Here is a 15980-nt window from a genome sequence, read left to right on the forward strand (position 1 = left end):
CCTCCAACGCAATCTTTTTTTCGAAGTCCCTCTTAGCCTTCCTTATCAGCGCTTGCTTTGCATTTGACTTGACATTTCTTACGCTGTTTCTTATTATTTTCAGTCGGTTCCTTCTTCCATTTGCTTGCTTTGCTTTGAGTGAACAGGGATGACAGCTGCACTGGGAAGGGGAAACAGAACTAGATAGGCTCACTTCCACCTGTATGTAATATGAAAACTTAAACCTTTCTCAGAGTACAGTCCAAGTCTGTAAAAGACTACTGCTGAAGGAAGAAGTGCAGTAAAGCTCACTTTAGGTTCCATTTACAGGTTCGCTTAGGTGCCATGAGTCACTGTCTCACGGAATACTACCCCCCAGTTCTGCTGTCAGTGTATAAGTTTATCAGTCACGTGACAAGTGCAATCAGGAAGTGCAGTTACGGGAATATTTGCGTGAAAAGAAACTGCTGTGAGCACCTTCAGCGCCGCAACCCATGGCCAAGTAAGTTCAGCTAAAAATATCTGTTCTCTTTCATGATGATAACCACACATCACAGTGCTACATACAATCCCGATCAATTATTTTACTAGCGCTTACCTAGCGTAACTGTGAAGACTAGCACACTTTTAAAACCGAAACTGGTTATCTACTCTTTTCCCTACTTTCTTGGTTTAGAGAAAAGAAAAAAAAAAAAAAAAGGCGGGCAGGGTCATTGCTGGAAAATCTCAAGAAGTACCACGTTTTCTAGGAGCAGGGCTGGTGCTACCTGTCCTACGCCCTATTTAAAGGTTGCAAAACTGCGATCCGAGGGGCGGTGTTTTACTAAAGTTTAGCTGTAATAACTAGAGCTAAGCTTTAGTAAAAGACCCCCAGCCCCCTCGGGTCGCAGCCCTTGCAACCTTTAAATAGGGCAGGGATTGTGAAGTTTAAAAATACAGCGGTAAAAGGAAAAAGTTTTATGTTGTTATTCTAACCCTTTTACAACCCACATTTTGAAAAGTTAGGGGGGAAAAACAGCCTCAACTTCAGCTCACACGTTGCAGATTTACGACTGACTATTAGGTGGATTTGGTTGATCTGAATGATGAAACAGTTGCACTTGACGTTTTCTTTTTTTTCAGGTATGATGATAAAATCGATATGTTGTACAAAAATTGTAAGACAGAGAATGAGTAGGGTCTGAAAAATGAACTCCCTCCTTAAGATCAATGCAGCCTGTTCCCAATATCCCTCTAATAAGATCTTCCAGGTATACGATATACTAAAAAGTTAAGAATGTTGAATAAGATCACCATTTTCAAACCTTTGCAGTGTTTCTTGGTACTTCCTTCTTCACAATTCCCCTATTTTCTTGGATCGTCCTTCATCTTGGAATTTTCTTCTGGCCTCTTCCTGTTTGTTTTCCTTCTTTTGTTTTCTATTCTGTATTTTTTTTCCCCACTTTTAAGTGCCTCTTTTGTAGATAACAATGCAATTACGGTGGGTATATGGATTACATGGGACAGTGACCAATAGTGTAACTAAGGTAGAATACATGAAGTAGTGGTTGCAATGTGAGTGGATAGGTTAACAATATAACAGATTGATGGTAACTTGGCATTGCAACAGTATGACAAATTAGTGGCAACTCAACAAAGTAACCAAAGATGGCAACATAGAATAGTTCAGAATTCAGAACTATTTAAACATCTCTCGTGTGCATTTATAATCGATTCAGTAGTAGCATTATGCAAAGTGGCATTACGTAAATAGTAGCCCTACGTTTGATGGGCTAGCCGTTGTCAGTAAATGACTTATTGATGAGGAATGTTTTGAGATCTTGTGTAATTGTAGATAGTATGTAATTTTTCTTATGGCTAACGGTAGTGAGTTCCACGTTTTCAATGCCAAGCAGGGGAAACCGAGGAGTGGTTAGATTTGAGTCTTAAATCCCTTGCAGCTGGGTAAGTGTAAAAGTAGGTAGTGTCTAGCACTTGACTGGGTATTTCATTACATTGCATCTACAACCAGCATAAATACTGTTGCAGTAGTCAATCTGAGATAGTGTCAGGGATTGAACCAGAAGGTGAAATGATGTGGTAGAGAAATGGGACCTTATTCTTCTTTAGTTTCCAGAGTGTGTGCAACATCATTTTGATTACTTCAGATATTTGGGGCTTGAAGGTCATGTGTGTTGGATTATTTGTAGTAAATAATTAGCAGATTTTAGTACACACAGCTTCAGCTTTAGAAATGTTAATTTCTTTCTTCATCTCTCTCTCATTCACCCCAGAATAATTCACTGCTGAGTTACTTTAAAGTTGAAATAACAAAACATCTGTTTACTCACAGTTTGTAGTTAGATTATAATCAGACAGGCTTATATATACATATTACTATACATTTGTATTATCAGCTCCTTCCATGTGCTTAGATGGTAATGGATGCTCACACCATAGATTCTCTCAGGTTAGGAGAGATCATGAGCTCCATGTGCTCCATGTGCTGCATGTGCTGCATCTAACCCCCACAGGAAGTTGCATAGCTGTGTGACCTCTCTAAGTAATTCACATCAGAGGTCACAGAGTAATCACAGAGAAATAATAGGTGACAGGCAATGCATGTAAAATACAATTACATTCCAACAATGTGTTGGTCTGTTATTATTATGAGTATCTTTAAGTCTCTCTTCCAACTGGTATTTATGATTATTGCATATGAGGTCAGTTTGGATATTAGGGCTAGTAGGAATTAGATATCAGGAATTTTGTCTCGTTTTTGTTCAACTTCAGTCTGAATGTGGATGCCCACATTTCCATGATATTGAGCCCTGATTGGGTTTGGTCTTTCATGTCGATGGAATTTTCTATAAATGAGATGTGGATCATTATATCATCTGCATATGTATGTATGTGCCTTGAATCCATTTGCATCTACTTTCCTTCCTAATGGTGCCATTAGAATGTTGCATAAGATGGGTGATAATGGTGAGCCTTCTGGCACTCTGCAATTAGGGGACCATGAGGAGGAGAAGGCTGTGGAGATTTTAACTCTGTAGGATCTTTTGGTGAGGAAGGCACAAAATCAGCAGAGTACTGGTCCTCCTATGCCTATTATGTCTAGGTATATTATGTCTAGTATGTCTGTCCCCTTCTCCTCTACTGCTAATTCCAGACTCTGTTCCTTTTATCTCGCTGCACCTCACTCCTGGAATAGACTTCCCGAGCCTGTATGTCTAGCTCTGTCTTTGGCCGTTTTCAAATCCAGGCTAAAAGCCCACCTCTTTAATGCTGTTTTTGACTCCTAACCACTACTCACTTGCCCTGTACCCTTTTATCCCCACCTCTTTAATTCCCTTACCTCTTAGTTGCTCTGTCTGTTTGTCTCAAGTTATTCTGTCTGTGTGTCTGTCCTATTTAGATTGTGAGCTCTTTGAGCAGGGACTGTCTTTTCATGTATGGTGTACAGCGCTGCGTATGCCTTGTAGCGCTATAGAAGTGATAAGTAGTAGTAGTAGGAGGAGGAGGAGGAGTAGTAGGTATGTCATGGTCCACCATGTTGTACACACTGGACATGTTAAACTGTAGGACCAGGACTGAGCTACCTTTGCAAAGCTCTGTTTTCACATCACTCACCTGTGATATCAGTACTGATTCTGTGCTGTGCTATGGTCTGAATCCTGATTGCAGCACTGAGAAGCGGGATAAATATTCCATCGATTGCTGTGAGTCTATTCCTTCCATGATTTTGACCAGAAGGGAAAGGGAACTATGACTTGATATACCACCTTTTCTGAGGTTTTTGCAACTACTTTCAAAGTGGTTTACATATATTCAGGTACTTATTTTGTACCAGGGACAATGGAGGGTTAAGTGACTTGCCCAGAGTCACAAGGAGCTGCAGTGGGAACTGAACTCAGTTCCCCAGTATCAAAGTCCACTGCACTAACCACTAGGCTACTCCTCCACTCTGGGGAATGGAAGCCACCGGCCTGTAGCTGATTACATCAGTTTTCTTGTTGAAGATGTTCTTGAGGAGTGGGGTGAGTATGATACTTCCTTTGTTACTTGGGAAGCTTCCATTATTAAGCATGTAGGTTAGGTGTTCTGTCAGTGAGACAATGACCCATGTGGGACTGTTCCTCATTAGGATGTTTGGACATTTGTCTAGTGTGCAGTGAGATTTGGGGTATTTGTGTAATAGGGTACTTATCTCTTTAATTGCGAGTGTTTGGAAGACGGACCATGATCTGTCGGCACAGATGGGTCCCATTCCCTATTTAGTGTATACATGTATTGAGATCAACATTTGTCTTTGGTGTCGGTAAATCTGATCTGATTTTGCTTATCTTTAGTTCAAAGTAGGTGGCTAGAGTGATCGCTGAGGTGGGATCCTCATTTAGTGAGGATTAATGCGTTAAATGTATAACTCATGTTAAAATTTTTAATTCGTTAACACCATCATCATCCCTCCCCCACCAGCCAGCACCTCTTCTTACCTCTCCCAGCACGGCACTCCATCAGTCCCCTTCTCTTCTGCACGCTCCTTCTTCCTGCCCCTCACTGCTGCATTGAAAACAGTGGTACTTCTCACCTGGCTCAAACCGTCTCTCTGTAACAGGAGTTCTTCTCCATCCTTGTTGGCTACAAAAAAGAATTGTGTCCTAGCTGGTGACTTGGAGAGGCTATGAATTATTTCTTAAGGCTGTCCTGAATATAGTCCCTCATTGCTTTTGATTCAGGCTCCATCAGTGGGTACATCTTTCCCCTTGGGGGCATCATGCTAGATAACAAGTCTATGGGACAGTCATGAATCCTGAGAGGAGGGAACTTGTCTGCTTCTTTTTCACAGAATACATCTGCAGACTCCACCTATGCATCTGGTAGACTTTCAAACAAAGTGGTAACTATTTTAACAGGATGTGTAATATGTGTTCATAAGCGTCAGTAACAGATGAATCCAGAGAACTGTGGGTTGTGACCATCTACCAGCAGGTGGAGATAGAGAGCGCTGAATTGCGTTCTTTGATTGGGAGCCAGTGTAGTTTTTCACGGAGAGGTTTTGCGCTTTTAAATTGCGTTTTTCCAAATATAAGCCTAGCTGCTGTATTTTGGGCGGGCTGAAGTTTCTTTAAGGTTTGTTCTTTGCATCCCGCATAAATTCCATTGCAGTAGTCTACGTGGCTTAGTACCATTGATTGTATCAGGTTGTGAAATGTTTCTCATGGGAAGAATGGTTTCACGCGTTTGAGTTTCCACATTGAGTGGAACATTTTCTTTGTTGTGGCTTTCACTTGGCTCTCTAGTGTTAAGTTACGGTCCAATGTAACACTGAGGATTTTCAGGTTGTCTGGGGTGTTGATACTTGTGGGGTTGTCCATGCTGTATTGGGATGAGAGGATGAGAGGATGAGACAGTGTGTTTTTTCTTTGGGTTTTAGTTGAAATGCATTTGCCCATGAGTCCATGATGATCAAGCTGAGCTTGATTTCGTTGGTGATTTCTGTCAGTTTGTGTTTATAAGGAATGTATATTGTGACATCATCTGCATAGATGAAAGGGTTCAGGCCTTGGTTGGATAGTGTCTAGTGGGGTCATCATTAGGTTGAAGAGGATAGGTGATAGCGGTGATCCTTGAGGTATTCCGCAGTCTGCTTTCCACGGTGATGATATATTTGAGTTTGATTTCACTTGATATGTTCTTACGGTTAGGAAACTCTTGATCCAGCTAAGTATATTTCCACCAATCCCGAAGTAATCTAGTAGTCTTAATAGTATATTATGGTTTACCATGTCGAATGCACTAGACATGCCAAATTGGAGGAGAAGGATGCTTTTGCCTGTTGCTATTTCCTGCTTGAATTTGGCTAGGAGAGTAATTAGTACTGTTTCAGTGCTGTGGAGGGGGCGGAATCCTGATTGTGCTTTGTGTAATATTAAGAATTTGTTTATCAGTAAGTTGTTTGGTTACCATGCTTTCCATCAGTTTGATTACCAGTGGGATAGATGCTACTGGACGGTAGTTAGTGATTTCATTTGTTTTTTTCGTGGTATCTTTTGGTATTGGGGTGAGCAGAATATTGCCATTTTTCTTAGGGAAGAGGCCTTGCTGAAGCATGTAATTTAGATGTGATGTGAGGTCTGCTATGAAGCGGTCAGGGGCGGATTTTATTAGGTAGCTGGGACAAGTATCTAGTTTACAGTGAGTGTTGGTGAACCTTCTAATCGCCTGGGTGACTGTTTCGACGGTGAGGAGAGCGAAGTTTGACCAGGTTCGATCAGCTGGGTATTCTCCAAAGGTTGGGTCCAACTCATTAAGGAAGTTTTCGATATCGGTGTTGTCCTGAGGTAGTGTGTTGCGTAGGTTTACAATTTTTTAATTGAAGTACTTAGCAAGTTTGTCTGTGGATGGGATGTCTGTATTTGTTGTAGTGACCAAGGTGGATGTCTTCGTTCGCTTGGGAGGGGGGGGGGCTCCTTTTGGTGTATTGGGGTTTTCCATGGGAGTTTCAGGTTTCCATCCTACTTAAGGACTGCTTTGCTATATCCCACAAGTCTCTGGAGTCATCTGCTGCTGATGCTAAGGAGTGAAAACTTACCTGATAATTTTCTATCCTTTAGTCACAGCAGATGAATCTAGAGTCCCACCCTGTAATATTTTTGTCGGTTTCTATCGGTTAGTTCTCTCGGTTCATCTGGTTTGCTGCATGTTTACATTTTAGATGGAATGGTGTTATCAGTTTACGTGTTGGCCGTTTTTGGTTTATCATTTTTCCCTGTGGGGAAGAAGAAATATTAACTCTGTTTCCTTCTGCTTTGCTATGAGAAATACTGACTGACCAAAGCCCCTCGAGTCAGCTCCTCTTTTAATCAAACTCTATTGACTTCCAATAAATGCAAGAGTTACCTTTAAACTATGTGTACTTGTTTATCAAATTTTATTTGGTCTTTTACCTGACTATATGTAGTATTTGTTAGAGTTACCTTTACGCAATGCTCATCCAATGTCAAGAGATTATCTTCTCCTCTATTTTCCGTGTTGTAAAAATCTTCATTCCGTAGCCTCTGCAGCAGATGAACCCAGAAACTGGTGGGTTGTATTCAGTGCGTTTTTTCTAGCGAAAAAGGTGCCAGTACTCAAATGCCAGGCCACCCTTCAGGGGTGGGGTGATCACTGAGGGGACCCACCCCATAATAGCCAGGCCCCCTGCAACCAGTCACAAAATCTATGACAAGGCAGAATTGATGTGTAGAGCCTGGGCTCTTTCATTAAAACTTGGGGACCATGGGTCAATTTTAGCAGACAATGGAAAAGGTGCCGGTACTCAGTACCCCCAAGTACCCCCTCAAAAAAGCCCTGGTTGTATTCATCTATTAGCAGGTGGAGATAGAGAAACTGAACTGAATGCAGTGATACTAGACAGCTAGCCCCTTCAACAGTTAGTATATCTCTGTCTCCAGCAGGTGGTAGACCTGCCTCGCAATCACAGCACATCACTGACCGGACCGAGGCCCAACTCTGCTGCGGTCAACAGAGCCGGGATCAGCCGATCCGTAGAACAACAGCCTTAGTGGGAAACCGCCTCGAGGTCTGCTCACCCTAGAGATAGATCGGTCTGTTGGGGAACTGCTGTGGTCACGGACAGCTTGGGTGTCCGGGGGTGGTTGCTCCTTGGCGGTGCGTGGCCGGCGTTCCGGGCGGACGGTCCCGTGGTCGTTGGGGATCGGGCTTGGATGTAGCGCTGCGGACAGTCCACACCTCCACATCTTGTACGGTTAGCACCTGAAGAGGGTCCAAAACTCAGGTGCGACCACTCTGAAATGCTCAACCACGAGGATCACTGCACCCGGCTGACCGACAACCAGCGTCAGTGGATAGTGGAACGGGGCAGATCGACGAACCGTCCATGTGGAGGTGAGTGGTGTCCGCGGCTGCACGGGCCTGGTCCCTGCAGCCTGTAGGGGCTGCCCGCGTGGGGCTTGTTGCGCGGCGCCGGGAAGTGGCTACCTCTGGTGCCTGGGCTGTTTGCGATTGCAGCAGTGATTAAAGAAAAAAACCAACCCGCACTTTACAGAATAGATCCTGCTACACACTGTGGCTTACATGCTTGTTTATGGATGACGGCTGTCTAGAGGTCCGCCTGCTCCCAGCTTGTTCCAGTCCACTGATCCAGCTTCCCCCCTGCTTGTCCAGTTCATCTGCTCCAGCCTGCCTGTTCCAGTCCAATTGCTCTAGCGTGTTCCAGTCCGCCTGATCCAAGCTCGTTCCAGTCTGCCTGATCCGAGCTCGTTCCAGTCCACCTGATCCCAGCTTGTTCCAGTCCGCCGATCCAGCTTCCCCCTTGCTTGTTCCAGTCCAAATGCTCGTGTATTCCAGTCCGCCTGATCCGCCTGCTCCGAGCTCGTTCCAGTCTGCATGATCCCAGCTTGTTCCAGTCCTCCCAATCCCAGCTTGTTCCAGTCCACCGATCCAGCTTCCCCTGCTTGCTCCAGTGTTCCAGTCCACCTGTTCCAGCTTCTCCCTACTTGTTCCAATCCATCTGCTCCAGCCTACTTGCTCCAGTACACCTGCTCCAGCCTGCTTGCTCCAGTACATCTGCTCCAGCGTGTTCCAGTCCGCCTGAACCAGCTTCTCCCTGCTTGTTCCAGTCCATCTGCTCCAGCCTGCTTGCTCCAGCTTCTCCCTGCTCGATCCTGTCCATCTGCTCCTGCCCGCTTGCTCCAGCTTCTCCCTGCTCGATCCTGTCCATCTGTACCGGCTTGTTCCAGTCCATCTGCTCCTGCCCGCTTGCTCCAGCTTCTCCCTGCTCGATCCTGTCCATCTGCACCGGCTTGTTCCAGCCCACCTGCTAGCTTGTCAGCCATTGACTTACTTGCCTGCCTGCTAACCCGTCAGCCATTGACTTACCTGCTCTCCAACTTCTCCCTGCTCGTTCCTGTCCATCTGCACCAGTATGCTCCAGCTCGCCTGCTAGCTTGTCAGCCATTGACTTACTTGCCTGCCTGCTAACTTGTCAGCCTTTGACTGACCTGCTCCCCAGCTTCTCCCTGCTTCTCCCTGCTCATTCCTGTCCATCTGCACCAGCTTGTTCCAGCCCGCCTGCTAGCTTGGCAGCCATTGCCTTACTTGCCTGCTTGCTAGCTTGTCAGCCATTGACTTACCTGCTCTCCAGTCCATCAATTCCACCAATTTCAAGCCTCCAATCCAGCTTTTCCGCTTTATCTATCTGCTTCTCACCTCAGTCACTACACATACACCTGTTACACCGCGATCACTACTTATGGCCCCTGTCCACATTCTCTTCCTTGCCTTGTCCCTTCCTAATCTTTTTCCCTTCCCCCTACCGTTGTCTACCGCTGGAACTCATTGCCCACCCATGTCCCCTCCCGTCCTACTCACTACGGCAATACCCTATTCACCCCCATCCCTCACCACCTCACCATCTCTCTTGTCCCCCTCCTTCTTCCTAGCTCTTAACCTTCAACATTTCCTTCCTGCCATTAACCCATCACCATTCCTCCTAAGTGCACCCCGTCTTCGTCGCCCGACCTCCCCCATCCTCCTGCGCACTCTCTTGCTCCTCCTCCTGCTATCTGCGGGAGACCTTAATCCTAATTCAGGCCCCTCTCACCTGTCCTCCTCTTGTCCATGCAAACGATTCCGTGATGTCTCCAGTCTCCCCTCCTCCCCCCTCTTCCCTCCCCTTCTCGTGTGCCTTGTGGAATGCCCACTCGGTCTGCAACAAACTGCCCTTCACCCACGATCTCTTCATCTCTCGTTCCCTTCAACTGCTCACCCTAACTGAAACCTGGCTCTCCCCTGACGACTCTGCCTCAGTCGCGGCCCTTTGTCATGGAGGTTATCTATTCTCCCACACTCCCCGCCCAGCTGGCTACTGTGGAGGCATCGGGCTACTACTCTCGCCCTCCTGTAGTTTCCAACCCCTCCTCCTACCGCAATCTCATTCCTTCTCATCCTTTGAAGCACACTCCATCCGGCTATTCTACCCATTGCCACTCAGAGTGGCTGTCATTTACCGCCCCCCTAATAAATCCCTCTCTTCCTTCCTCACCAACTTCGATGCCTGGCTTTCCGCTTTTCTTGAACCCTCATCTCCGTCCCTCATTCTCGGAGACTTTAACATACACGTTGATGACCAATCTGACCCCCACGCTTCTCAGTTCCTCACTCTAACATCCTCCTTCAACCTCCAGCTATGCTCCACCACCCCTACTCACCGAGACGGCCATTGTCTTGACCTCGTCCTCTCCTCTTCCGGCTCTCCCTCCAATTTCCACCCCTCAGCTCTTCCTCTCTCTGATCATCACCCAATCACCTTCACTCTTCTTCACACCCCCCCCTCAGCCCCGACCAACTTTAACCACTACCTCCAGGAATCTCCAGGCTATTGACCCTCCCACCCTATCCTCTAGTATTTCTAATCTCCTCCCCTCCATCATGTCCTCCGAGTCTATCGACAAGGCTGTCTCCGCTTACAATACCACTCTCTCCTCTGCTCTGGACACCCTCGCACCATCCACCTCCCGTCCCACAAAGCGTACTAATCCCCAGCCTTGGCTGACCCCTTGCATCCGTTATCTTCGCTCCTGCGCCCGATCTGCTGAAAGCCTCTGGAGGAAATCTCGCACCCATTCAGACTTCCTTCACTACAAATTCATGCTATCCTCCTTCCACTCCTCCCTATTCCTTGCCAAACAGGACTATTACACCCAATTGACCAATTCTCTCAGCTCCAACCCCCGTCGTCTCTTCGCCACCCTTAACTCCAGTACATCCTCAAAGTGCCCTCTGCTCCCACCCCCCCTCGCTCTCTCCTCAATCACTGGCTGATTACTTCCGTGACAAGGTGCAAAAGATCAACCTTGAGTTCACTACCAAGCCATCTCCTCCTCTTCACCCGTCAACCCTCTCCCTCAACCAACCAACCCAGGCCTCTTTCTCCTCCTTTCCTGACATCACCGAGGAGGAAACCGCTCGCCTTCTTTCCTCCTCGAAATGCACCACCTGCTCTTCTGATCCCATCCCCACCAACTTACTTAACATCATCTCTCATACTGTCACCCCCTCCATCTGTCATATCCTCAACCTCTCTCTCTCCACTGCAACTGTCCCTGACACCTTCAAGCACGCCATAGTCCACCTCTCCTCAAAAAACCATCACTTGACCCTACCTGTCCCTCCAACTACCGCCCCATCTCCCTCCTACCCTTCCTGTCCAAAATACTTGACCGCACTGTTCACAGCTGCTGCCTTGATTTTCTCTCCTCTCATGCCATCCGCGATCCACTTCAATCTGGTTTTCGCCCTCTACACTCGACAGAAACAGCACTCTCTAAAGTCTGTAATGACCTGTTCCTTGCCAAATCCAGAGGCCACTAATCCATCCTCATCCTCCTCGATCTATCCGCCGCTTTTGACACGGTCAATCATGACTTACTCCTTGCCACACTGTCCTCATTTGGGTTCCAGGGCTCTGTCCTCTCCTGGTTCTCCTCCTATCTCTCCCACCGCACCTTCAGGGTTCACTCTCATGGATCTTCCTCCACCCCCATCCCGCTATCTGTTGGTGTTCCCCAGGGATCTGTCCTTGGACCCCTTCTCTTCTCAATCTACACCTCTTCCCTGGGCTCCCTGATCTCATCTCATGGTTTCCAGCATCATCTCTATGCTGATGACACCCAGTTGTATCTCTCCACACCAGACATCACCGCGGAGACCCAAGCAAAGGTATCGGCCTGCTTATCTGACATTGCTGCCTGGATGTCCAACTGTCACCTGAAACTGAACAAGTCCAAGACCGAGCTCATCGTCTTTCCACCAAAACCCACTTCTCCTCTTCCTCCACTTTCTATCTCAGTTGATAACACCCTCATCCTCCCCGTCTCATCTGCCCGCAACCTCGGAGTCATCTTTGAGTTCTCCCTCTCCTTCTCTGCGCATATCCAGCAGATAGCCAAGACCTGTCACTTCTTCCTCTTTAACATCAGCAAAATTCGCCCTTTCCTCTCTGAACACACCACCCGAACTCTTGTCCATGCTCTCATTACCTCTCGCCTTGACTACTGCAACTTACTCTTCACCGGCCTCCCACTTAGCCATCTATCCCCCCTTCAATCTGTTCAGAACTTGAATGCGGTATCTGATAGGAAGCCAGTGAAGTGACCTGAGGAGAGGGGTGATATGAGTATATCGGTTCTGGCAGAATATAAGACGTGCAGCAGAGTTCTGAACAAGCTTCTCCTTCTTACCTACAAATGCACTCAGTCTGCCGCCCCTCACTACCTTTCTACCCTCATCTCCCCTTATGTTCCCACCCGAAACCTCCATTCACAGGACAAATCCCTCCTGTCAGTACCCTTCTCCACCACCGCCAACTCCAGGCACCGCTCATTCTGCCTCGCCTCACCCTATGCTTGGAACAACCTTCCTGAGCCCTTACGCCAAGCCCCCTCCCTGGCCATCTTCAAGTCTTTGCTTAAAGCCCACCTCTTCAATGCTGCGTTCGGCACCTAACTCTTACCGTTCAGTAAATCCAGACTGCCCCAATTTGACTGCCCCTTTTGGACTGACTGTTCACTTGTCTTTTAGATTGTAAGCTCTTTGAGCAGGGACTGTCCCTCTATGTTAAATTGTACAGCGCTGCGTAACCCTAGTAGCGCTTTAGAAATGTTAAGTAGTAGTAGTAGTAGACGGATTCTCTCCAGTTCCTGGATTAATTTGTTTTGGGGTCCCTCCTGGGCTGGACTGAGGTAGTTGAGGCAGGAGGTATTTGGCCGAGAGAGCTATCTTTGCGGGCATACTTGTGGTACAAGTCCCTACCTTACCCTGTTATTCCCATTCTTCCAGTGATTTTTGGGCTTTATTATGACCTCTGCCATTCCTCATGGAACAAAAAAAAAAAAGAGAGAGCTGGGGATCAGCTAAAAAAACAAAACAAAAGATTAGTAATAGATGGTAGAATTACCTGTGAAGTCTGCAGGAGAGTGCAGTGCTGGAGCCCTGGCTGAAGGAGTACTGGTTGTTGGGAAGCCTGGTGAGCTGGTCAGGGTGACAGACTTTTGCTGGGAGGTCCCACTTCTTCTGGAGCACCGTGTTGGTGAGTGCTGAGTGTTTGATACTGCTGGCGGCAGGTTTTTGTTTTATTCTGGGGCGGGGATGGCAGCCAAAACTGTCAAGCGATGTTCCCACTGCGGGAAAAGACGTACTGCAGCAGGACAGTGTAGAACTGGCTATGCAGAGTCTTTGATAGGGTATGGCGCTTCTCTCTCCCCAAGTGTGTTTCCTGCCCGCAGGTGTCTGGTGCGTGCGCCATTATACCTCTTCCCACCAACATTGCAGCGCTGTGCTCAGGAGTCATTGCAGGCAGCTTTGACATCTGAGATAGGGACTGCTAGCACTGGTACTGGCATGTCACTGGCTGATTCTGTCTCAGTTCCGGTAGATTTTTTTTTTTTGGGGGGGGGGGGGTCCGGGGCCTTTGGAAGAGTTTTTCTCACCCGATTTTATTCTGCCGTTACTCCAGCCTTATTTGCTGAATAGGGCCCTGCCTCCCTCCCTCTCAGCCCCTTTTGCTGCTGGGGGCCCTGGGGGATTCCAGCAGTGATTTGGGGGAGTTATATCAGGCCTGCACTGATGACCCATGGCAAAAGCAGCAGTGGACGGCTTCCGGGTCAGAAGGGGGGTTGTTGGGACACCATTCTTCCCCCCTTTGCTCGCTGCAGTTTCTTGGGGGACCCTGAGGCCCTTCAGGCTGGATGGGTTAGAGGACAGAGAGATTCTCCAGGGGGAGCCTGATGACTCCACAGCAGTGCATATTTTTCACAGGGAAGAATTGGCGTCCCTTATTTCAAGTGCCTTGGAGGCGCTGCACATTGCTGACCCTGAAGCGCATGTGGCTTTGATGGTTAATGTTATGATGGCAATCACTAGGAGGCTGGCTAAGGCATTTCCTATCCTCGAGCCCATCCTGCAATTCATTTCAGCTCAGTGGTCTGACCCAGATGGGGGGCTTAAGGTGGTAAAGGCCATGTCTTGCCTTTATCCGGTCGGCGCAGACCAGGCTGAGAAGTTTTCTCTTCCCAAAGTCGATGCCCTGGTGGCGGCAGTCACCAAGACCACTCTCCCAGTGGAGGGTGGGGTAGCGTTGAAAGACATGCAGGATCAGTGATTGGAGGTAGTGTTGAAATGTTCTTTTGAGGTGTCTGTACTGGATCTTCAGGCATTGATTTTTAGTTTTTATGCTGCCAGGGCATGCCTTAGTTGGCTGCACCAGGCCCTGGAACAGGATCATGAGGCAGCACCCTTGAGGGCGGCAGCTCTGCCTTGGATGGAGTCAGGGTTAGCCTATTTAGCAGATGCCATTTTTGATTTGGTGCATGCATCCATCAAACAGATGGCTTTAGCGGTCTCCTTCTGTCGGTTGCAGTGGCTCTATCATTGGGCAGCAGATATGGCATCTAAGCAGTGGCTTACGAAGCTGCCCTTTCGGGTAAGCTGCTGTTTGGGGAAGATTTAGAGAAGATAGTGAAGGATTTGGGGGACTCCAAATCCCAATGGCTCCCGGGCGACAAGCCCAAGTCCTTCTTGTGGACTGGGCAGTTGAGGCTTACATTTTGGAATGCTTGCCGCTATCATCCGGGTTGAAAGCCTACGCAGTTTCAGCATCCTAGGTTCCAGCAGCACTCCTCCTTTCGAGGAGATAAGAGGACCTCCAGTGCAGCTGCCTGCAGGGCGCTCCTCCCAGTGATGGGGCGCCAGCCCACTCCTCGGTCTCTCAGATAGAGGGTTGGCTTACTTAATTCTTGTGAGAATGGGCCAACATTACCATGGACCAGTGGGTCCTGGATATTATCAAAGAAGGTTACAAGCTAGAATTTTTTTCTCTCCCATTGGAGATTGTTTCTTGGAGTCCTGGTATGCTACGGCCTCTTAAAGAGTGGCGATTAAGGCTACAGTGCAGTCTCTGCTAGTCTTGGGGGTGGTGATTCCGATGCCCCCTTTTGAGGTGTGCACCAGGTGTTATTCCATTTATTTTGTGGTGCCCAGAGAAGGGGAGATTTCCTTCCAGTCCTCAATCTCAGGAAGGTGAACCAATTCTTGCGGGTTCGGCTTTTCCAAATGGAAACGCTGAGGTCGGTCATAGCGGTGGTGCAGCCGGGGGAGTTTCTTACTGCACTGGACCTCAAGGAGGCATATTTGCACATCTTGATTTGGCTGCAGAATCTGTGGTATCTTCGATTTGCGGTTCTGGGGCACCATTTTCAGTTTCGGGCACTACCTTTTGGTCTCGCCACTGCCCCTCGCACCTTCTCCAAGGTGATGGTAGTAGTGGTGGTAATATTACTGCAAAGGGAAGGGATTCGAGTTCATACCTATCTCGACAACTGGTTGATCATGGCAATGTTGGAATAGGATAGTCGCATGGCAACCGACCAAGTAGTTGTGCTTCTGCAGTCTTTGGGCTCTGTGATCAACTTCACCTGATTCCACTGCAGACACTGGACTATCTGGGAGTTCGATTTGACATGGCACAGGGTCGAGTTTTCATGCCGGAACCCAGGAGGCTCAGACTTCGGGCTCGGGTGCACAGTCTGTTGATGTGGCCGAGCACATGAGTCTGGGACTATGTTCAGGTGTTCGGGTCTATGGCGGCCACCCTGGAGGTGGTGCCATGGGTGAGGGTTCACATGCATCCTCTGCAACACTTGCTTCTGAGCAGGTGGTCCCATTTTTCCCAGGAGTACTGTCGGCGGCTGTGGTGGCCCCAGGTGAGGAGTAGCCTGAGCTGGTTGCTTCGTGAATTCAACCTGCAGTGGGGGATGCTGTTGGCCTGTCCGCAGTGAGTAGTAGTGGTTACAAATGCCAGCCTGGTGGGCTGGGGGGGGGGGCTCATTGCCCAGTGTCCACTGCGGATGTGGTGTGGTGTGGCCTATCAATCGTGTGACCTATCAATTGCCTGAAGTTGCGAGCGGTGGTGAACACCTTGCAGGCATTTCAGGACT

General features: G+C 48.0%; 1 protein-coding gene across 1 annotated transcript in view; it reads left to right on the forward strand.

The window, feature by feature from the left end:
- The first annotated feature begins 398 nt into the window (after window positions 1-398).
- The window catches only part of LOC115474270 (caspase-8-like), a 104181-nt gene continuing 88599 nt past the window's right edge, over window positions 399-15980 (forward strand). Inside the window, exon 1 of the mRNA XM_030209666.1 lies at window positions 399-481. Within this exon, the coding sequence (XP_030065526.1) occupies window positions 474-481 (8 nt within the window). The 5' untranslated portion in view covers window positions 399-473. The remainder of the gene's footprint in view (window positions 482-15980) is intronic.

This window comes from Microcaecilia unicolor, chromosome 7 (assembly GCF_901765095.1).
Source record: "Microcaecilia unicolor chromosome 7, aMicUni1.1, whole genome shotgun sequence".
NCBI lineage: Eukaryota > Metazoa > Chordata > Amphibia > Gymnophiona > Siphonopidae > Microcaecilia > Microcaecilia unicolor.